The 25,100-nt window shown below is 38.2% G+C and overlaps 1 protein-coding gene across 2 annotated transcripts in view; it reads left to right on the forward strand.

Annotated features, from left to right (window-relative positions):
* Positions 1-14,965, forward strand: part of SLC38A4 (solute carrier family 38 member 4) — an 85,535-nt gene extending 70,570 nt beyond the window's left edge. For both annotated transcript variants that reach the window (XM_019960738.2, XM_019960736.2), the window contains exons 13-16: positions 273-397; positions 8,901-9,045; positions 10,429-10,526; positions 12,702-14,965. In XM_019960738.2, coding sequence (XP_019816297.2) covers positions 273-397; positions 8,901-9,045; positions 10,429-10,526; positions 12,702-12,803 — 470 coding nt within the window. In that variant the 3' untranslated portion in view covers positions 12,804-14,965. The remainder of the gene's footprint in view (positions 1-272; positions 398-8,900; positions 9,046-10,428; positions 10,527-12,701) is intronic.
* The last annotated feature ends 10,135 nt before the right edge of the window (positions 14,966-25,100 follow it).

Consider the following 25,100-nt stretch of genomic DNA (forward strand, 5'->3'; position numbering starts at 1 on the left):
GGTAACCCACTCCAGTATTCTTGCCTGGAGAATCCCAAGGTCAGAGGAGCCTGGTGGGCTACAGTCCATAGGAACACAGAGTTGGACACGACTGAAGTGACTTAGCACACACACACAACTAATAAGTTGAGACAGGATAAAAACAGAGGTGTCTGGATTCTCAGATCTGGGTTCTTCCTGCTATACTGTGCTCTTCCTATAAAATGTTGTCAAAGGTGAGCAGTGCCGATTTGACTACACTAGCGGACTCATTCTCCTCTTCCTCTTTGCAGGAGAAGTTGAAGATGAATTGCTTCATGCTTACAGCAAAGTGTACACATTTGACACCCCTCTCCTCATGGTACGCCTGGCTGTTCTTATGGCAGTAACACTAACTGTGCCCATAGTGCTATTCCCTGTAAGTACCTGGGTTTGGTAAAAGAATGCTGCTTGACCACATAGATTAGTACATATGCTCTGACTTGATGTTGATTCAATTCAAATGCAATTCCTGAGAACATTGTATTTTATATAGCCTTTTGAACCTACTGACTATGTACTATGTAGATACAGCAAGTATTTTTAGTTTTTATTATTTATTTACTTATTAAAATTAAAAAAAAATTTTGGCCAAGCCACCCAGCTTGGCAGATTTTAGTTCATCGACCAGGAATCAAGCCCATCTCCCCAGCAGTGAAAGCACAGAGACCTGACCATTGAACTGCCAGGGAATTCCATAGAGCAAGTATTTTTAAATGCTAAGCTGAAACTCCAATACTATGGCCACCTCATGCAAAGAGTTGACTCATTGGAAAAGACCCTGATGCTGGGAGGGATTGGGGGCAGGAGGAGAAGGGGATGACACAGGATGAGATGGCTGGATGGCATCACCGACTTGATGGACATGAGTTTGGGTGAACTCCGGGAGCTGGTGATAGACAGGGAGGCCTGGCGTGCTGCGATTCATGGGGTCGCAGAGTCGGACACGACTGAGCGACTGAACTGAACTGAACTGAAGTACTTTTCAAATGTAGGGAAAAAAATCACCAAATTTATTTCTTTTTTTTTTCCTCTTTTTTTTTTTAAATTTTATTTTATTTTAAAACTTTACATAATTGTATTATTTTTGCCAAATATCAAAATGAATCCACCACAGGTATACATGTGTTCCCCATCCTGAACCCTCCGCCCTCCTCCCTCCCCATACCATCCCTCTGGGTCGTCTCAGTGCACTTAGCCCCAAGCATCCAATATCGTGCATCGAACCTGGACTGGCAACTCATTTCTTACATGATATTTTACATGTTTAAATGTCATTCTCCCAAATCTTCCCACTGTCTCCCTCTCCCACAGAGTCCATAAGACAGTTCTATACATCAGTGTCTCTTTTGCTGTCTCGTACACAGGGTTATTGTTACCATCTTTCTAAATTCCATATATATGCATTAGTATACTGTATTGGTATTTTTCCATTTATTTCTATATATTTATTTGTTTTATGGTTTTATTGAGATTGAAATTTATTTTTAAACTAAAATTTAAAAAAGCAGATCTTGAGCTTCTCTCTCATAGATTAGTAGAAATGAGTAGTAATTCATATAACTTTTGAAGTTTGAAAGCCAAAACCACGTTCACTTTCAGATTATATTGCATTTTCACCACAGTTCTGAAGATATTTCATTTTTTTGCCTCCTAGTGCTATTATGCTACCTTAACATTCAAAAGTCACCCTATTTAATCTGATTCTTGAAGGTGAATGAGAAAGAGATTCATGTTAAGTAAATGACACACTACAACCAAATTTCCTTTAAAAAAATAGTCATATTATCCATCATATATCTTTTTAATGCTTCTAAGACTGACACATACCCTCTTGCCAGACTGGTATTGGGACAGTCCCTTCATGGCATTTACTATTGGGGTCAGTTGTTAGGGGATCATAGAGCAGGGCTGGTTGTGGAGACTTGAATTACAATTTAAAACCACTACCTATGGAGAAACACAAGTCTGCACTTGCCTGCCAACTCTCCTTCCTTTCATAAACACTGAATTTACCATTCATTTTAGGGGGAAAATTAGCAGCACAGTAGTCAGCACTGTCTTGTACAGAATGTTCCATACAGGGCCAAACACATGAGGGCTAGTCACATAATGACACTGTGGTCACTTTAAATGCAGCTTGTGTGCTGAAATATTTGTTGGCACATTCCTTTTTCATGAGTGCATGAAATTAGATCTTTATTACAACGGCAGCTAAGAGTTTACTTTTAAATAATGTCTTGTCTCTCATTTATCTGAAAGTATTTCAAATGTCATGCACACAGCTTTAGCCTAAAATCAGCCCCATTGTAGGTATAAAGCAGAAGACAGCTGTAGACAGAAACTGTTAGTTCAGTTCAGTCATGAAGTCGTGTCCGACTCTTTGCAACCCCATGTACTGCAGGACGCCAGGCCTCCCTGTCCATCACCAACTCCCGGAGTTCACCCAAACTCACATCCATCGAGTCGGTGATGCCATCCAGCCATCTCAACCTCTGTCGTCCCCTTCTCCTCCTGCCCCCAATCCCTCCCAGCATCAGGGTCTTTTCAAATAAGTCAGCTCTTTGCAATAGGTGGCCAAAGTACTGGAGTTTCAGCTTTAGCATCAGTCCTTCCAAAGAAATCCCAGGACTGATCTCCTTTAGAAACTGTACCATAGGGTAAAATTTTCAAGCAGACAGCATTGCCAAGAAAAGAATATCTGGAACCCTTCTTTTTGTGTGTAAAGATATTACTGATTAAATTTTGGCACACAGTGGGCACTCATATCATTGTTGAATCAAAGCATTTTATAAAAGAAATCTGTTATGTGCTTCTGCATTGTTTTTTATTTTTTATTCATAAGCCCTATATGTGGTGCTTTCAAGCCAAGGTCTCGGAAGATTAATGGACTTGGTTGGGTTACCCAGCTAGCTGGTAACGGTTGAGCTAATGCATTACTTACAGATGACACTGATGGCTGCAGTCATAATCACGGGAAGTAGAAGTTAGCCTTTCATTTGATGATGATCATTTCACTTTGACATTAACAATCCAGATTGACCATAGAAATTCTTCCCCTGTTTAACAGATAAGGCGTTGGCACAAATCTGACTATCAAGAATGGCAACATATTTCCCATTAGATGTATTTCCCATTGTGGTCTGGAAGCATTTCCCATCCAATGCCCATTAAAATCAAAATTGACCATTAGAACCAAATTTCAGAACACATAAGTAACTGCTATCCTTCAATATGTATTTTCATTCAACATTCAGTTCAGTTCAATTCAGTTCAGTCACTCAGTCGTGTCCGACTCTTTGCGACCCCATGAATCGCAGCACGCCAAGCCTCCCTGTCCATCACCAACTCCCGGAGTTCACTCAGACTCACATCCATCGAGTCAGTGATGCCATCCAGCCATCTCATCCTCTGCCTCTGTCGTCCCCTTCTCCTCCTGCCCCCAATCCCTCCCAGCATCAGAGTCTTTTCCAATGAGTCAACTCTTCGCATGAGGTGGCCAAAGTACTGGAGTTTCAGCTTTAGCATTATTCCTTCCAAAGAAATCCCAGGGCTGACCTCCTTCAGAATGGACTCGTTGGATCTCCTTGCAGTCCAAGGGACTCTCAAGAGTCTTCTCCAACACCACACTTTAAAAGCATCAATTCTTCGGCACTCAGCCTTCTTCACAGTTCAACTCTCACATCCATACATGACCAAAGGAAAAACCATAGCCTTGACTAGATGGACCTTTGTTGGCAAAGTAATGTCTCTGCTTTTGAATATGGTACCTAGGTTGGTCATAACTTTCCTTCCAAGGAGGAAGCGTCTTTTAATTTCATGGCTGCAGTCACCATATGCAGTGATTTTGGAGCCCCCAAAAATAAAGTCTGACACTGTTTCCACTGTTTCCCCATATATTTCCCATGAAGTGATGGGACTGGATGCCATGATCTTCGTTTTCTGAATGTTGAGCTTTAAGCCAACTTTTTCACTCTCCACTTTCACTTTCCTCTTTACTTTCTGCCGTAAGGGTGGTGTCATCTGCATATCTGAGGTTATTGATATTTCTCCTGGCAGTCTTGATTCCAGCTTGTGCTTCCTCCATCCCAGCATTTCTCATGATGTACTCTGCATAGAAGTTAAATAAGCAGGGTGACAATATACAGCCTTGATGTACTCCTTTTCCTATTTGGAACCAGTCTGTTGTTCCATGTCCAGTTCTAACTGTTGCTTCCTGAACTGCATACAAATTTCTCAAGAGGCAGGTCAGGTGGTCTGGTATTCCCATCTCCTTCAGAATTTTCCACAGTTGATTGTGATCCACACAGTCAAGGGCTTTGGCATAGTCAGTAAAGCAGAAATAGATGTTTTTCTGGAACTCTTTTGCTTTTTCCATGATCCAGCAGATGTTGGCAATATGATCTCTGGTTCCTCTGCCTTTTCTAAAACCAGCATGAACATCAGGAAGTTCACAGTTCACGTATTGCTGAAGCCTGGCTTGGAGAATTTTGTGCATTACTTTACTAGCATGTGAGATGAGTGCAACTGTGCGGTTATGAAACATTTTGTTTGTAAATCTGCCTCACCCTTACAATGTTACATTGAGATGGTCTATATAATTGTCCACATTTTCCCCTAGAGGTTAGGCGTATGCACGGTGACCGGCATAGGATGAGCTCAACGTATTTGCTAAGGAAGACGATCTCCAAATGAAGCTTGCCTTTTCTTAAGTTGTATGAACTGGCTTTTCTAGCAAAAAAGACATAGACTCTCCCCCTTGCCAACATCTGCCATGAACTTCAGTTTGAGTGAGGATCTTGGCTACCTGAACCAAGCCTCCATGCTTTGATGGGTGACATAAAAACAAGTTTGGCCTCCTTGCCCCAGTCAAATACATTCAGGCTGCATTTAGTCACTTCTCTCCCAAAATGATAGAAATTGGTTGTGCTGCATTTCTTTGTTTCTTCCAATTTCAACCCAAAATTTTCCATGTGTCGCATGCTGAGTCAAATAGCATGGTTCTTCTGATGAATTTCTTTGAATTAAGAAACTCTTGACCAATAAGTTTATTTACTTTGTTTTGATATCCCCACACATAAATAATAAAACAAGCAAAACCTAAAATGGATTAGGTTTAATCTGGATTAAAATCTATCAGTTTTAGGTATTTTTGGTGTTCTCCATTTTTCAACAAATCTGTTGGTCATTTTTCTTAGGAGCCCAAGAAGAGATAACAAGGGTTTTGTTGTCAGTTGTGGTTGGGTTTTCCTTTTGTCTCTCCATTTATTGTCTTTCTTTTTCCCAGATAGCATTTTCCTTTTTAGAAAAGGCACAAAGTGTTTATTGAACAAATAAAGAGAATTAAGGTTAGTTTTTCTACAAGCTGCTCAACATTTTTTCTTTCTTAGCTGGAGAGGTGATATGCAGCTGGGTTGTCTATTATGGGATTGACATTTTCAGCAAAAACTCAAATTCTACTCACTGCACCTTTTTCTCTTTAAGACAAAAGAGAGATCATGTCTCAGATCCTCTGTTCAGTTCAGTCAGTTCAGTTGCTCAGTCGTGTCCGACTCTTTGCGACCCCATGAATCGCAGCACGCCAGGCCTCCCTGTCCATCACCAAATTCCGGAGTTCACTCAAACTCATGTCCATCGAGTAGGTGATGCCATCCAGCCATCTCATCCTCTGTCATCTTCCTCTCTTCCTGCCCCCAATCGGATCCTCTAGCTACTTCTATTTCATTTTATTTTAGTAAAACCATTCTTTTCACTTATGTTGCCTTCAGATTTCCTCTTTTGAAGTGAATATGGATGTAGGCATAGAAATATGGCAGATGTTTCTATGTCTGGAATAGCACAGTGACCATCGGTATTTCTTACACTCTTTGTCCTACACAATCCTGTAAAGTGAAGTGTGGTTCACTTCTAAGCAATAGAATGGCTTTTTTTTCTTTTTGAGTTGAGAATGAAGTCTCCCCCTTTCCAGTTGGCCTCCACATTTCTCACTTTCCCATTGGGCCTGCATATTAGAACACAGTACCTCCTAATAGGCTCCTGTTCGGAACATTAAATCTGGAAATGTTTTCTCTAGAGCTGCATGGAACGTGACTGGAATCACTCTGGGGGACTTGTGTCCCCACAGTATCTGACCCACATTTCCAGGTTCTTATCAGTTTGTGTCAGTAGAGAAAAGGACACTGAGATAAGTCAGTAATAAGCCAGAGTCACCTCTGTCCTGACATAGGTAAAGCTGCTGGGGACCTCAAGATTCCAGGCTCACCCCGCAAGGCAGTGTTCTTATGTGGAACGACTAGCAAGTTTCATTCTATTTTTTTCTACCATCTACCACCACCAGCAATCTCCCATCTCCCTCTTTGCCCTGTCGCCCATTTTAGGAATAACTGGGCAACTCTATACGTCTTCAGTCCTTTTGGGGATTTTGTTATTCCTTGTTCATTCTGAAGCACAAGCTTTCACCATTTACTTCAACCATTATTCCTGTAAGCTTTCTGTACTCTTACATCATTAAGCCAAATTGTAATGTTTCTGAGAGCCATGAGATCTTAGGAAACTGTATTTATTTACATTCAGACACCCAGTACACATAGGCTTGTCTCTGCTGCTGCTACTGCTAAGTCACTTCAGTCGTGTCAGACTCTCTGCGACCCCATAGACAGCCTCCTACCAGGTTCCTCTGTCCCTGGGATTCTCCAGACAAGAACACCGGAGTGGGTTGCCATTTCCTTCTCCAATGCATGAAAATGAAAAGTGAAAGTGAAGTCGCTCAGTCGTGTCCAACTCTTAGTGACCTCATGGACTGCAGCCTACCAGGCTCCTCCATCCATGGGATTGTCTAGGCAAGAGTACTGGAATGGGGTGCCATTACCTTCTCTAGGCTTGTCTCTAACTTAGCTTAAACAGTTAAAGACATTATTACAACAAAGGAATAAAAAGCACAAACATGTGACCCCCTGCCTGAAAATAACCTGTATTCTACTTGTTTATGCTATAACTTTATCACTTTCAGACAAATAAATCCTTAAAACCACAGAAAGCTTATTTTAAGTGTGTTAAGTTTGGACAGCATTGAATAAGCACGAATTGTCAGACATAATGTAGAATTAATAAACTATTAGGAAAAACAAAGTCAAACCTTTTGTTTTCCTCAGTCTACTTTTCAGAGTTGTGTAATTTTCACTCATCCAATTTTTAAAATCCATTACAAACTCACTCTTAAACTGTTTCCAGAGACTATACAGATTTGCCATTCTGGAAATGAAACTGCTTTTTAAACCTAAACAGATGGCTTTAATTTTTGGTGGACTGGCATGAAAAGAATGCTACATTAGAAACTGAGGCAATTCAACTCAAAGTTTTTGTTATTTGCATGTGTGTTTCAAAGTATATTTTACTTTTCTCTTCAGTGAATTCCAATCTTTGCACTATTAAGAGACTTCAGAAGCAAAAGTTTAAAGTGAAAATCAATTCCACATTTCTAAAAATAAGAAGTCCTAGCTTAACTGAAGTGCTCATTTATTGCAAAGCCAATAAACTAATTCCACTAAGTCCAAAAGTGTCTCCTAAAAGATTCCAAAGATAAGAATATTTTCAACTTTGTTAAGCTGTACAAACATAAAAGGCTCTCCCTCCCTCTACCCACAAGGATCTTTTCATCCAGTTACATCAGGGTAACTTGAGCCGATGCTACAATTGGAGCCTCCCTGACCCTTTACCTAGTTATTTCAGCTGCTGCAATAGGACTGAAATCTCATAAGAATCCTGAAGGGAGGGGAAAGATTTGTTCTGTTCAATTCATCAACATTTATTGGTGCCTTCTGCATGTGAGACACTAAGATAGAAACTCTGAGGAATGTTAAGATTGCTAGGTCTTGTTCTTTGCCTTTTGTGCATTTATAATCTATACTGGGGCGGGGAAGGGGGGGTGGGAAAGAAAGAAGTAAACACAAAAAGTATCATGTTTCTTAAAATACCAGGTGATAAAAATGTTAAAGTGTGAATTTAAGAGATGCTAGGTTGGTAAAAGTTCTGCTCACAATCATATGCAAATAAATTCAGTGCTTGCCCTTCATACTTAATCCAGGCTGATGAGACATAATTAGAAATCAACAGGGGTTTTTCTGTGTCTCTGAATTATATATCTTATTTATCTGTTCTTTTATCTCTTTCTGACTGAGATTGTTTTAAAGAAAAAAATTCTGAAAACTGAGAAAGTGAGCACAAGATAGGTTACCAAGGAAAAGTGACTCCCTCCCAAACATCAAAAATCAGCATCAAACTTACACAACAATATGAATGCACCTAATACCACTGAACTAGAGACTTAAAAATGGTTAAGATGATACATTTTATGTTATCTGTACTTTGCCACAATTTTTTACATTTTTGGAAAAATATCAGCATCAAGATCTGTTCTGGGGGAAAAGAAAAACAAAGAAAATGCTTTAGAGGGATGAGAATATTTGAAAAAGTAGATGAAAACAAAGCAGTGACCCAAAGGTGATAGTGGGAGTGGGAAGGGAAATACATTAGGTGTTTGGGATTAACATATATACACTACTGTATATAAAATAGATAACAAGGACCTACTGTGTAGCAGAGGAAACTACAGTCAATATCTTGTAATAATCTATAACGGAAAAGAATCTGAAAGACAATATATATAGTCATACATAAATATGTATAATTATATGTATAATTGAATATGTATAATATATGTATAAATATATGTAATATACATTTACATGTATAAATATGTAAAATATATATGTATAATTGAATCAATTTGCTGTGTACTTGAAACTAACATAACATTGTAACTGAACTTTCAATAAAAAAACAACACAAAGCACTGACCTTGCCTTTGAACTTTCCTGTTGCAGATTCGCACATCAGTGACCACACTGTTATTTCCCAAAAGACCATTCAGCTGGATAAGGCATTTCCTGATTGCAGCCATAATTATTGCTCTTAATAATGTTTTGGTCATCCTTGTGCCAACTATAAAATACATCTTTGGATTCATAGGTAAGTTTCCAAAAGGCTTTTATTTAGTCAACTCGAGCTGTCCATAAATGGAGAGCAGGGAACCAGTGATGGGAGGTCAAGGATCCCAGTCCATCTCAGGCTCTTAGAATTCCGAGTAGCCCAACTGGGCTCCAGTTGGTCACCATCCCTTCCTCCTAGGTGACACTGGACTTGATGGACAGGACCAGAAAGTGTTGGTGCTAAAACCTACCTTATAGATCATCTAATCTAGCTGCATTTTCTGACAAACAATGCAGCTTAGCCCTATAGAAGTTAAATCATGTTGGAGTGAACCCAGGGTTTGGACTGAGGTCTTAACTCTGCATCAAGAAAAAAAAAAAAAAGAGGAAAGAAGGTAGATTCTACTTAAATGGTCTGTGAGTATCAGATTAGGATTAAAGGATATCTTTGGAGAAAGAGGAGATTGACTTTGTAAACATATTTTTTCTTTTAACTGGGTGACCCATTAATATATTTAATTTTCCATTCTGCTGATTTGAGGGTTTACTCACATTTTAAGTACAATATAAAACTTTATAAAACAATATAAAAACACAGATGTAAGCAACTTGAAAAGTTAGAAGTGGATCAGAAGGGTGTGTGAGGAGTTCAATGGCACCCCACTCCAGTACTCTTGCCTGGAAAATCCCATGGACAGAGGAGCCTGGTAGGCTGTAGTCCATGGAGTCGAGGAGTCGGACACGACTGAGCGACTTCACTTTCACTTTTCACTTTCATGCATTGGAGAAGGAAATGGCAACCCACTCCAGTGTTCTTGCCTGGAGAATCCCAGGGACAGGGGAACTTGGTGAGCTGTTGTCTATGGGGTCGCACAGAGTCGAACACGACTGAAGTGACTTAGCAGAGCAGTATGTGTTTATATTACTAATTTCCTTTAAACCTACAACACTCGGCCTTTTTGTTGTTTATCATGTGTTATGTATTTCTACTAGGCACCTATGATGTTAGATGCATTTTAATTTTATTTATAAATATATTTTGTTTTGAATAAACATCCATGGGCTAATGCTTCGGCCACCTGAAGCGAAGAGCCAACTCATTGGAAAAGACCCTGATGCTGGGAAAGATTGAGGGCAGGAGAAGAGGGCGACAGAGGATGAGATGGTTGGATGGCATCATTAATTCAATGGACATGAGTTTGAGTAAACTCTGGGAAATGGTGAAGGACAGGGAAGCCTGGCATGCTGCAGTCCCTGGGGTCACAAAGAGTTGGACATGACTAAGTGACTGAACAACAAACTATGAGCTTATAGTGCTTTTTGTGCTTTGCTAAGGGTAGTTTTAGACTTGGTTTCTTTTGAGTGTATGCCCTTGCATCTCTGCCTGTTGAGTAAGACTGACTTGTCCTGTGTCTTTCCTCAGGGGCTTCTTCTGCCACTATGCTGATCTTCATCCTTCCAGCAGTTTTCTATCTTAAACTTGTCAAGAAAGAACCTTTTAGGTCACCCCAAAAGGTCGGGGTAAGTAAGGTTTACAATTTCTCCCTTTAAGTTTCCACTATTTAGAGTAAACCAGGAAATGTATGCACATGTTCCAAAAACTGAGTTGATGTACAAGAACTGAAAATCGAAGATGGCTGGAACTCTCTGGTGGAAAAAAGAGAGGTGTAGATTTCTAGCCCTGAGATGATTCTGGGATTTCTTCTCTTCACATATTAAATAGCTTGTGCTAAGTCCTTCCTACCTGTCAAATGCTAATGGAGTTTGCCCACAGGCATACATTTATAACAGTTTCTACCACCAAGCTATTGTTGCACTATCCACAGGAAAATATGCAGGAAGGAATTAGGCTCCTTAGCAGCGTTATGAAAAAATATAAACATTTTGGTCACAGTCACTAGGTGAGGCCCAAAAATGTTGCTTTTCTTTTTCCCTTCTCAGTGCCTTGTTGTCCCCTGTGGACTAAGAACAGAACCATCTGTTGTCCAGTTAGTCTCTTTCCGTGTAATTTATAGTCCTATTAACCTGGGGAGTATATATGTTTTTCCCACAATAGTACTACAAAAATGTATACTAGAAATAATTATTCAATATTAAATATTATCTATGACTGCTTAATAAAGTCTTGTATTAAGCCTTGAAAAGCGCCTCTGACTGACTGACCCTGAATTTTGCCTGTGAGTCATTCTCCTCTCAGGATGGTTTGGGGACTTTAGGAAAGTTTGGTATCAAAAGCTCCTCCCATCATCTTGCCCCCAGATTTCCACTCTTTGTAGTCCATTCTGCTTCGACTTTTATAGCACTGTGACCTTGGTAAATCACTTTTTCAGTTTGACTGGATATAAAAGTGAGTAAAATTATATCCTAGATCCTTCTTAGTGAAAAAAGATTTCAGTTGCTGTTTCTTTTTATGTAGAATTAGGAAGTCTATGTGGTAGTCTATAAGGCCCCTTTTAGTGTTAAATTTGTGAAATATTTATATGTTTATGTAATTACAGGTATATTACAAGTATAGGCATATATGTATATGTTCAGTTCAGTTCAGTTCAGTCGCTCCGTTGTTTCCGACTCTTTGCGACCCCATGAGCTGCAGCACGCCAGGCCTCCCTGTCCAACACCAACTCCCAGAGCCTACCCAAACTCATGTCCATTGAGTCAGTGATACCATCCAGCCATCTCATCCTCTGTCGTTCCCTTCTCCTCCTGCCTTCAATCTTTCCCAGCCTCAGGGTCTTATCAAATGAGTCAGCTCTTCACATCAGGTGGCCAAAGTATTGGAGTTTCAGCTTCAACAACAGACCTCCCAATGAACACCCAGGACTGATTTCCTTTAGAATGGACTGGTTGGATCTCCTTGCAGTCCAAGGGACTCTCAAGAGTCTTCTCCAACACCACAGTTCCAAAAGCATCAATTCTTCTGCACTCAGAAGAAGAATTTATAGTCCAACTCTCACATCCATACATGACTACTGGATAAACTAGTATATGTATATGTAATTACGTATTAATACACACACATATACCTTGAGGCTTTTTTTTTTTTCAAGAAATATGCAATGCACATTATATTGTGTGTGTGCTCAGGCCTCTTCAGTCATGTCCGACTCTTTGTGACCCCATGGACTGTAGCCCGCCACGCTCCTCTGTCCTCTGGGGATTCTCTAGGCAGGAACACTGCAGTAGGTTGCCATGCCCCGCTCCAGGGGATCTCCTCGACCCAGGGATCAGACCTGCATTTCATATTATGTCTCCTGCATTGACAGGGGTTCTTTACCACTAGTGCCACTAGGCTCTGTTTTGTTTGCTTTTAAAAAAATTTAATCATATCATACATGCTACTCTTTTATAACCTGCCCCTTTTCACCTAAAAGATTGTGAGCCCTCCGTAAGTCATTTAATCTTTTTCTATTACTTGGTTTGTAAGGATTACAGGGTATTCCATTATTTTATGTACCAAATCAATTAACCATTTTTCTGTATTGAACATTTGGATTAAATCTCTCTACTATCGTATTCTTTCCCTCTTTCCTGAGGTAGGGTTCTAAATTGGTTAACTGCTAGGCATGGGCAGCTATAAGAATAATACAATTCAATATGCAAATCAAATGGCTGTCTTAAGTAAACAGCTTATGAAAGCAAACTGCACTAAGGAAGTATAATTTCTGTGTTCCCTAACAAGTTCTTTCTGACTTACAGGCTTTAATTTTCCTCGTGGTTGGCATCATCTTCATGATGGGAAGCATGGCACTCATTATAATTGACTGGATTTATGATCCTCCAAATTCCAAGCATCACTAACCCAAGGAAAAATACTATCTTTTCCTGTTGGAGATGGTTACCAATTATGCTCCCAAAGACATTTTAGTTATCTTGTTTGGAATGTTATTCATAGGAAGTAACAGGAGGATTCCAAAGATGTTTACCAGCAATATTACCAAGCACCTACAGAAGAGAAAATCATCATTTTTGTCACAAATGGCTATTTATATGTTTAAAATCTGTGGTGCACATTTCCACCCAGGTTTTACTAGAGCAGTGTGTGATGATGTATTTTTGCTTTTGCGTATGCAGAATAAGAGTAGCTGCATGTAATGATCATCAGATAATACTCTTTTCCCTCTCCCCGCAAAAGTACCAAATTTCTGTATTCTCAGAACATCAAGCAAAAATGCCCTGATGGCAAAGCTATCACCATTTAATGCCTTCCCTCAATCTTGCACCAAATACTCCAGGTCTATTTAAAGACATGTATTGTGAACTGTCTCTACAAGTTACATGAGTGATCAGACACTAGGCTGGAGCATTTTATGCTCAACACTAACAAAAAATTTTGCCCATCCCACTTGTGACATTAAATTAATGACTTCTTCATTCAATCATTCTTCTGTAAATATTAAAACATCTTATGAAACATAGAGAGGGGCTTTACTGAAATTATAGAGCACCAGCAAAACAATGCTTATTGCTATACTGAATGTTCTGGAAGCATTTATTAATGTTATTCGCAGTCCTCTTGTCATACTTTTGTCACTGAACAATGCCCTCCCTCTCGTCTTCCATTTTCATTCAGAATTTTTAGAATACCACTATTCATGTGGAGCTACACTACCCAGTATTGTTTAATACATTTTTATTTGATAAACATTCAGTGCAGGAAACTGTGATTGCTTTATGTTTATGTATATAATCTTATTCTGTGGTTATCAGAGTTTTAATGTATGGTACATTTGATTTTTATTTTTTACATGTGTAGTTTTCTCTCTTCACAGTCAAACATTTATGTTATGGGGGGTGGGGGTAGGGAATTGAGTTGATAGGCTCAAAAATCCCCATGTATGTATCTGTCTATTGGGCATATGTTAAATTTGAAACCTGAGTGATATATTCAATAGTTTGGTAATGCTCTTCTTCAGTGTTTACAATATTACCATAATCATCTACAAGAAAATGAGTGTCCTATTTGCAAATAATTATCAATACTAAGGTAGTTCTTTTAATTTAGCAGGTCTAAAATAGGATTTAGTTCATTTTAGCTTGAATAGGTGTTTGCTAACATTGATTTGCCATTTAATACAGTCTTGAGCTATTGTCTATAAAAACAAAAGTGCTAACACTACAAAGAGATGCAAATTACTATTCTCGCTCACTTTTACAACACAGTTACATGAAATGGATTTAAAAATTAGTACTCATTGCCTAGAATTTCTAGATTTGCTCCTTTTTTTCTCAATCAGTAGCAAGCACATTTGTTGTATATTTTGGTATAGCCTAGTATGAAATACAGGTGTTATGTTAGTATGATAATATTAAATCATATTTCGATAGTTTTTGCTGGAATGTGCCTTACTTAAATATATATTTGTTTTATGTATTATTCTCTAGAGGCATAATATTGTAAAATGGTGCACTTTATTAGGGAAATTGAGCATTACTAGAAACTATCACGACTTCTCACTTACTATTATTTACCAAATAGCATTTTTAAGATATATTTCTATTTTCAATTCATCTAAAGAGAGTATCAAAATAGAAAATGGGAAAGAGGTGCCTTCTGAGTGTTAAAAATGTTTGATCTGAATGTATTTAAATGTAAATACAATGGACTGATCCAAAAAACTGAAAAGCTGTAACATCTGTATATATTTTAAATGCTTTACATTTGAAATGACTCACTTGAAAGTATCAACATGTAAAATTATATAAATATTCAAGAGCAATACTACAGCGCCAAATAATAAAGCGTTGTTTTTTCCTCATGGCCATTTTCAGGATTAGAGTTCACATAGACTGCAGGACAGGCATACATATGGTATATTGTACTGGTTAATTTAGCCCCATTTATAAACAGATGAAAATTTTATTTTCTTATTTCATTTACAGGATGGTTCAATATATTGGGAGGCTTTTTTTTATTACAGAAAGTGTATATTGGTATATAATAAATGAATTTTTCAAATGACTATGATGTAATTTTCTTTCTATTGTTGAAGGCATGAAAAATATTATTTATAAGTGAAAACATATTTTAAATCTTAATATTGTCTCTTTTATATTGGTATATGTTCCATTTTTATTGTTACTCTGACATAAAACTAATATTTATAGCTTTCAGAAAATAGTTGCCATCTTATTCTGGCAAAATACACAGCTAATTTGAAATCATGCTTGTTTTGTATCATCCTAGAATGAATGTGGAAGAAATGACTCTCTTAATGGTGAATTAATGAAGAATTCATCTGGGATGGAAAAAGAGGGAATAGAAGAAGGATGAAAATAGTTAAAGATCTGAAATATTTGGGAGAAGGGAAAGCAACATGGGAGTGCTGAGAACTGGGTAGAAATGAACTTGTAGTGGGACTGACAGGTCATACATTAAGTGTATGCTTAACTTTCTAAGAAACTTCCAAGTCATTCTCCAAAGTGGTTCTACCGTTTTCATTTTCACCAGTAATATACACGAGTTCTAGTTGCTCCACATCCCTGCCAGCAGTTGACATTGTCTTTTGTACTTTGCTGCCCTTCAAGTAGGTGTGGAAAATTATCTCACCGTGATTTTCATTTCCATTTCCCTGATGACTAGTGTGGGAAACTTTTCGTGCATATAATGACCATTTACATTGTCTTTTGTAAAGTGTCTGTTCAAATCACTTGCTCATTTTTAAAATTAGGTTGTCTTTTTATTGTGTATTTGTCAGAATTCTTTATATATTCTGGATACATGTCCTTTGTCAGATTGCAAATGTATTTTCCCAGTCTATGGCATGCTTACTCATTTTCCTAAATGTGTTTTGCAATTCCTGTCTTAATGAGGATGAGATTAATTGGAATGGTCAATTAATTGTCATAATTGTTTAGATTTTCAAATTTGGAGAGTACAAGAATTTTCTCTCTTTTTTGTTATTGTATCTTTTTGCCTTGTACTTAGCTTCATTTAATGTATGCTAATCTAGTTCCCCACGTCCAAGATAAGAGAAACCCAAGTAAGACAGTAGGTGTTGTGAGAGGGCATCAGAAGGCAGACACACAGAAACCATAATCACAGAAATCTAGTCAATTTAATCACACTAGGACCACAGCCTTGTCTAACTCAATGAAACTAAGCCGTGCTGTATGGGACCACCCAAGACGGGCGGGTCATGGTGGAGAGGTCTGACAGAATGTGGTCCACTGGAAAAGGGAATGGCAAATCACTTCAGTATTCTTGCCTTGAGAACCCCATGAACAGTATGAAAAGGCAAAATGAGAGGACACTGAAACAGGAACTCTCCAGGTGGGTAGGTGCCCAATATGCTACTGGAGATCAGTGGAGGAATACTCCAGAAAGAATGAAGGGATGGAGTCAAAGCAAAAACAACACCCAGTTGTGGATGTCACTGGTGATAGAAGCAAGGTCCGATGCTGTAAAGAGCAATATTACATAGGAACCTGGAATGTCAGGTCCATGAATCAAGGCAAACTGGAAGTGGTCAAACAGAAGATGGCAAGAATGAATGTCAATATTCTAGGAATCAGCGAACTAAAATGGACTGGAATGGGTGAATTTAACTCGGATGACCATTATATCTACTAGTGTGGGCAGGAATCCCTTAGAAGAAATGGAGTAGCCATCATGATCAACAAAAGAGTCCAAAATGCAGTACTTGGATGCAATCTCAAAAACAACAGAATGATCTCTGTTTGTTTCCAAGACAAACCATTCAATATCGCAGTAATCCAAGTCTATGCCCCAACCAGTAATGCTGAAGAAGGTGAAGTTGAACTGTTCTATGAAGACCTACAAGACCTTTTAGAACTAACACCCCCCCCCCCACAAAAAATGTCCTTTTCATTATAGGGGACTGGAATGCAAAAGTAGAAGGTCAAGAAACACTTAGAGTAACAGGCAAATTGGGCCATGGAATACAGAATGAAGCAGGGCAAAGGCTAATAGAGTTTTGCCAAGAGAACGCACTGGTCAGAGCAAGCACCCTCTTCCAACAACACAAGAGAAGACTCTACACATGGACATCACCAGATGGTCAACACCGAAATCAGATTGATTATATTCTTTGCAGCCAAAGATGGAGAAGCTCTATACAGTCAACAAAAACAAGACCAGGAGGTGACTGTGGCTCAGATCATGAACTCTTTATTGCCAAATTCAGACTGAAATTGAAGGAAGTAGGGAAAACCACTAAACCATTCAGGTATGACCTAAATCAAATCCCTTATGATTATACAGTGGAAGTGAGAAATAGGTTTAAGGGACTAGATCTGATAGAATGCCTGATGAACTATGGATGGAGGTTCGTGACATTGTACAGGAGACAGGGATCAAGATCATCCCCATGGAAAAGAAATGCAAAAAGGCAAACTGGCTGTCTGGGGAGGCCTTACAAATAGCTGTGAAAAGAAGAGAAGTGAAAACCAAAGGAGAAAAGGAAAGATATAAGCATCTGAATGCAGAGTTCCAAAGAATAGCAAGGAGAGATAAGAAAGCCTTCCTCAGCGATCAATGCAAAGAAATAGAGGAAAACAACAGAATGTGAAAGACTAGAGATCTCTTCAAGAAAATTAGAGATACTAAGGAAACATTTCATGCAAAGATGAGCTCGGTAAAGGACAGAAATGGTATGGACTTAACAGAAACAAGATATTAAGAAGAGGTGGCAAGAATACACAGAAGAACTGTACAAAAAAGATCTTCATGACCAAGATAATCATGATGGTGTGATCACTCACTTAGAGCCAGAGATCCTGGAATGTGAAGTCAAGTGGGCCTTAGAAAGCATGACTATGAACAAAGCTAGTGGAGGTGATGGAATTCCAGTTGAGCTATTTCAAATCCTGAAAGATGATGCTGTGAAAGTACTGCACTCAATATGCCAGCAAATATGGAAAACTCAGCAGTGGCCACAGGACTGGAAGAGGTCAGTTTTCATTCCAATCCCAAAGAAAGGCAATGCCAAAGAATGCTCAAACTACCGCGCAATTGCACTCATCTCACACGCTAGTAAAGTAATGCACAAAATTCTCCAAGCCAGGCTTCAGCAATACGTGAACTGTGAACTTCCAGATGTTCAAGCTGGTTTTAGAAAAAGCAGAGGAATCAGAGATCAAACTGCCAACATCCGCTGGATCATAGAAAAAGCAAGACATTTCCAGAAAAACATCCATTTCTGCTTTATTGACTATGCCAAAGCCTTTGATTGTGCGGATCACAATAAACTGTGGAAAATTCTGAAAGAGATGGGAATACTAGACCACCTGATCTGCCTCTTGAGAAACCTATATGCAGGTTAGGAAGCAAAAGTTAGAACTGGACATGGAACAAAAGACTAGTTCCAAATAGGAAAAGGAATACGTCAAAGCTGTATATTGTCACCCTGCTTATTATAATAACTTATATGCAGAGTACATCATGAGAAACGCTGGACTGGGAGAAACACAAGCTGGAATCAAGATTTCCAGGAGAAATATCAATAACCTCGGATATGCAGATGACACCACCCTTATGGCAGAAAGAGAAGAGGAACTAAAAAGCGTCTTGATGAAAGTGAAAGTGGAGAGTGAAAAAGTTGGCTTAAAGCTCAACATTCAGAAAATGAAGATCATGGCATCCAGTCTCATCACTTCATGGGAAATAGATGGGGAAACAGTGGAAAAAGTGTCAGACTTTATTTTTTGGGGCTCCAAAGTCACTTCAGATGGTGACTGTAGCCATGAAATTAGAAGATGCTTACTCCTTGGAAGGAAAGTTATGACCAACCTAGATAGCATATTCAAAAGAAGAGACATTACTTTGCCAACAAAGGTCCGTCTGGTCAAGGCTATGGTTTTTCCAGTGGTCATGTACGGATGTGAGAGTTGGACTGTGAAGAAGGCTGAGTGCTGAAGAATTGATGCTTTTGAAGTGTGGTGTTGGAGAAGACTCTTGAGAGTCCCTTGGACTGCAAGGAGATCCAACCAGTCCATTCTGAAGGAGATCAGCCCTGGGATTTCTTTGGAAGGAATGATGCTAAAGCTGAAACTCCAGTACTTTGGCCACATCATGCAAAGAGTTGACTCACTGGAAAAGACTCTGATGCTGGGAGGGATTGGGTGCAGGAGGAGAAGGGCACGACAGAGGATGAGATGGCTGGATGGCATCACTGACTCGATGGACGTGAGTCTGAGTGAACTCCGGGAGTTGGTGATGGACAGGGAGACCTGACGTGCTGAGATTCATGGGGTCTCAAAGAGTCAGACATGACTGAGCAACTGACCTGATCTTACCTGACCTGAAGTCACTTTAAATCTTAGTTCAGAAACCTGGTACTGCCTATATAGGCCCAGGACATCCAACATCTTTTTCAGCTACTTGTAGTCAACTTTACTAGATCCCTCAGCCCTTGCTATAGGCACATATAGAGGAAACAAGAGAAATTAGTTTATTCGATTCTCATTTAGCAGCTTGGAAGTCCTGCCATTTTCTCTTGACTCTGTATTTTCCTTCATGTACAGAAGCAGTTTGTATAGTTTTTGCTTCTGTAGCATGCATCCTCATGACTGTCTTTTTTTTTCAATAAAAAATGTTGCACAAATTATTAGTTTAATAAAATCAGTTTAGAGCTTTTCTTCACACCAAACACCAAAATGAAACAAAATCATTATGAAAGCCAAAAAGTAATGAGGAGACATCTATGGAAAAACTGTTTGATAGCTGGATATGAAAGTAGGTATCAGTCACTCAGTTGTGTCCAACTCTTTGTGATGCAACTGTGGACTGTAGCCCACTGGGCTCCTCTGTCCTTGGAATTCTTTAGGCAAGGCAGGTAAAAATAATAGAGTGAATAGCCATGCCCTTCTCTAGGAGATATTTCAGACCCAGGGATTGAACCCTGGTCTCCTGCATTGCAGGTGGATTCTTTACCATCTGAGCCATCAGGGAAAGTAAAGCACAATGGCAAAAAGCACAAAGGCAGTCAATGATGATTAGACATAAGTATGTAGCAGGAAAATATAATTCTGTCCATTAAGGAATAAACAAAGATAATAGCTACTACAAAATGCAGACCAATATATCCTCAATGTTTGAAGAGATAATACAGATCTATCAAGAATCTATTAGAAGAATGGACAACAGACATGAAATCTATACAGAAATGAATGGTGAATGCGTATTCACAAATAATTAGATCTCACTATGAATCAACTGCAGGCAAGTAAAAACATAACTAAAAAAATTGCTTTGTCAGAGTAATAAAATAAAGAAAAGACAACGTTCTGTTTTAATGACTGTGAGGAGTTAATCACTCTCATTCTGGTGACAGAAATCTTTCTTTTGCTAGCCTTATGTGGAGCTCATTCTGGCCATGCTTATACAGATCCTCATAAATGCTTGTAGTAGTTTCCTCAGAGATGTTCACACTCTAATCCCTGGCACATGAAAATATGTCGGGAAATTGAATTTGGCAAATAGAATTGAAGTACAGATCTTAAAATAGGAAGATTATGCTGAATAACCTAGTCACATAAGCCCTTAAAATCAGAGAACTTTCTTCAGCTAAAGTCAAAAATGTTTAAATCAGAAGGGCTCAACTTGCCATTGCTGAGTTGAAAATGGAGGAGACCACGTGTAAACCGTGTGAAGGAAATGAATTCTTCCAACAACTTAAATAAGACAATAAGATGATTCTTCTCCTAAGTTTCCAAGTAGGAGCCTAGGGCACCAATACCTTGATTTGAGCCTGGAGAGCCTAAGCAGAATATTCTGTTGAGCCAGCCAGACTTGTGATCTAAAGATCTGTGAGATAATAAATGAGTGCCTTTTTAAGCTGCTAAACTTGTGATACTTGGCTATGACAGCAATATGAAACTATAGAATACAATATTCATGTCTGTTGATTAACTAATTTCTGTTCTCAGGAAATAATCAGAAAAATGAATTGACTATTACATACTCTGTCTTCTTTCAACGTATAGTATCTTATAGTTCTGAAATATTACAAATGTACAAAATTGTGGAATCATTTAATAAATTCTAGTACCTTCATAGGCTGGACTATGATGCAGTCATCAAAAGTATTTTAATAAAAATATTTTCATTAATAAAATGAAAAACTATGGTATAATATTAAGTGAAAAAAGAATAAAAGCTTTCTTATCCCAATTTTATATATTATAAAAGCATGAAATAGAAAAAAGAAATGAAAGTGACCTAATGTTAAAAGTAGATATTTGTAAGTAGAAAAATGATTAGCAATGTTAGTTTTCATTTTCATATGTTTCTATTATTTTCTAAATTTTCTTTGAAGATTATATATTCCTTTTATCATTAGGAAAAAACTCTTCAGAAATAGAAAAGGCTTTCTGCCAAATTCTATTCTGGAAAATAAACCATGCTGCCAATTTCTATACATTTTTATATTTTAAGCTGAGTCTAAAGGCATAATTAAATGAATGTGCAATTCATAATTAGGGAATAGTCGTTAATGACTGGAGCAGACCCTCAAAGGATGGGACAGACCTTGACCAGAGGTGGGACTGGGATGAGAAAAGGATGACTTGAAGAAAACAGTGTAGCAGAGCCAGGAGACCAAGTTTTGAGTCCTATATCCATGTTCTGGGTAAGTCATTTAATTTTATTGAGCTTTAGTTTCCTCATATTTGTTGGAATAATTTCTGTATAATGTAATTCCCAAGATCATTTAGCTTGTAATCACTGGAAATGTCAGAAGATTCTGTCTTATAACATAATCATATCTTTAATGCAAAGATTTGGCAGTAGTCACAAATGAGTGCTGGAAGAACTCTCTCCAACGGGAAAGTTACAAAGCATACATTGCAACAACAATTTCAGCAGTTTGTCCTGGAAGTGAGCAGATACGGCAAATGCTTCAGAGGAAAACTCTGCCTTGCTGCTCAGGTTGAGTAATTTACTGGATAAACATTTACTCAGTGAAGAACATGCCAGATTCCACATTAGGTACAAGAATACAGAACAGTACTCATCTTCAAGGAGTTTTAAGGGCTCTTGAGGAGGGAAAACATGTATACAGATAGTTACAATAAAAAATGGAAAATGCTTTAGTATATACCCAGGATTCCCTGGAACCACTAAAGGGAGTGCCCAAGTCAGCCTTGGGGAAGAGGAGTAGTCATGGGTTTCTGGCAACAGATACCCCATAAATTGAATCCTAAAGAATAAATTGGAGTTATCAGGTAAAAAGATGGAGTGGAATAGCAAGTATTATGCACAAGAACATGATTCATCTCATTGACCTCCCCATTCCCCACATAAACATGTATGCACATGCCTTCCACAAACCATGTATTAGATTCCTTTTACTGCTATAATAAATTGCCACACACTTAGTGACTTTAAAAATATCCTTTCTTATCTTACCACAGCAACAGCAGGAATCAGTAGAAGCTCCAGCAGAATCATACAAATCAAGCAGAGCAAATAAAACAACAAAGATTCTTAAAATTAAACTGTGCCTAGTACTACAGTCACAAAGTAGACCAGGACCGATGTGTCCAATTGAAAGAGAGTGACAGCCTGCTACAGTAAAAGATTTAAATGGACAGGATGTCTGACACACAACTGAAGATCATTAGTCATATCGAGAACCAAGGAAAGTACAATTTGATTGAAAAAGATAATTAACTGATGCCAACACTGAGACAAATCAGATGTTGGAACTATTTGACAAGGATTTTAAAGCATCCATCATAAAAATGCTTCAGTGGTCAATTATAAACTCTCTTGAAGCCAGAGGAAAACAATGGAACATTTTAACAAAGAAACTGAAGTTCAAAAAAGGATCAACTGCAAATCATAAACTGAAAAATACAATAACAGAAATTTAAAGAAAAATTCATTGATGTTCTTGGTAATAGAATGGAGATGATGAAGGATATAATCAGTGAACTTGAGCAAATAGCAATGGAATTCACCTAATCTGAGGGCTTCCCTGGTGGCTCACACAATAAAGAATCTGCTTGCAAATGCAGGAGACCCAGATTTAATCTCTGGGTTTGGAAGATCCCCTGAAGAAAGGAAGGGCTACCCACTCCAGTATTCTTGCCTGGAGAATTCCATGGACAGAGGAGTCTGGAGGGTTACAGTCCATGGGGTTGCAAACAGTCAGACAGAACTGAGCGACTAACACTTTCACTTTCATTTCACTTTCATCTAATCTGAACAAAAGAAAGGAAGGAAAGAGGCACTAGGGAAAGAAAGAAAGAGAGAAAGAGAGAGCAAGGAGGGAGGGGAAGAGACGAGAGTGAGAAAGAGAGAGAGAAGGAAATAAGAGAACTGGGCTGTGAACGTATGTGATGAAAACAAAAAGTCAACATTTGTACTATTGGAATTCTAGAAGAAAATGAGAAGAAATTGGCTTTTAAAAGTCAACTTAAAGAAATAATGACTAAATATTTTCCAAATTTGGTGAAAGATACAAAGCTACACTCTAAAGGATAAATTAAAAAAAAATCCACAACAAATAATAGTCAAATTTCTAAAAAGTTAAGATGAGGAAAAAGTCTTGAAAGCATTTCAAGAGAAACAAAATGTTATCTACAGAGGAATACCAGTTCAAATCTTACAGGATTTCCTACCAAACCTATGGAGATCAGGAAGAAGCAGCACAGCAATTTTCAAGTGCTGAGAGAAAAAGAACTGTCAACTGCAAATTCTATATTCTTCAGAAATGAAGGGAGATAACACTCCCCCCAAAAAGGAAAACTGAACGAATTGTTCCAGACCTAGTCTTAAAAATTGATTAAAGAACATCCTTCAAACAGAAAGCAAATGATAAAAGAACAGATGTTAGAGCATCAGTAAAGAAGAAACAAATGAAAGACCAGAAATATGTATATATACAATAGACGCTTCTTTTCTTCATGAGTTTTGTCAATACCTTTTGTGAGAAAAAAAAATTACAATACCATCTGATACTCAAGGTAATATCTTTTTTTAATGGTGAAGGTGAATTAAAAAAAGGTGAATGGTGAATCACAATTTGCTCAAGATGATTAAATGTTGATACCAGTTGAATGTGATAAATCATATATGTATTCTACAATATCCAGAGTAACCACTACAAAAACTATCCAAACAAACACATTCAAAAACACTGTAACTAAACCAAGATGAATTCCTCAAAAATGTTTAGCACACTGGATGCCAATAAAAGAGAAATAGAAGAATGAGAACCAGAAAGAACAGCAAGAAAAGAAATAATAACGTGGCAGACTGAAGCAATAACATACCAGTAATTACTTTAAATGTAAATGATCTAAGTACACCAATCTAAAAAAGATTAGAAGAATGAATAAAAATTATGACTCAATTACATGCTGATTACAAGAAACTTGCTTCACGTTCAGTGACATAGGTTGAAAGCAAAAGGGTGAAAAAATATACACATGCAAAAAATTAATAATAATAGAAATGTGACTATATCAATATCTAATAGATTTCAGAGGAAAGAAAAATAATAGAGACAAAGCAATGTCCCTTTGTCCCTATCATGTAAATAACAATAAAATAATCAATGCGGCCGAAAATACGATTCTAAGTGTGCACAAAACAAACAGCAGAGCCTCAAAATCAGTTCAATTCAGTTCAGTCACTCAGTCAGTCATGTCCAACTCTTTGCAACCCCATGGATTGTAGCACACCAGGCTTTCCTGTCCATCACCAACTCCTGGAGCTTACTCAAACTCATGTCCATTGAGTCGGTGATGCCTTCCATCCATCTCTTTCTCTGTGGCCCCCTTCTTCTCCTGCTTTCAATCTTTCCCAGCATCAAGGTCTTTTCCAATGAGTCAGTTCTTCACATCAGGTGGCCAAAGTATTGGAGTTTCAGCTTCAGCATCAGTCCTTCCAATGAATATTCAGGACTGATTTCCTTTAGGATTGACTGGCTTGATCTCCTTGCAGTCCAAGGGACTCTCAAGAGTCTTCTCCAACACCACAGAGCCTCAAAATACATGAAGTAAAAACTGATGGAGCTGAAGGAGAAATATGAATCCACAATTACAGTGGCAGACCTCCACATTCATCTCTCAGAGACTGATAGAACTACTAGACGGAAAATCAGTAAAGATAGACATCTGAATAACATA

This window comes from Bos indicus, chromosome 5 (genome assembly GCF_029378745.1).
Source record: "Bos indicus isolate NIAB-ARS_2022 breed Sahiwal x Tharparkar chromosome 5, NIAB-ARS_B.indTharparkar_mat_pri_1.0, whole genome shotgun sequence".
Classification (NCBI taxonomy): Eukaryota; Metazoa; Chordata; class Mammalia; order Artiodactyla; family Bovidae; genus Bos; species Bos indicus.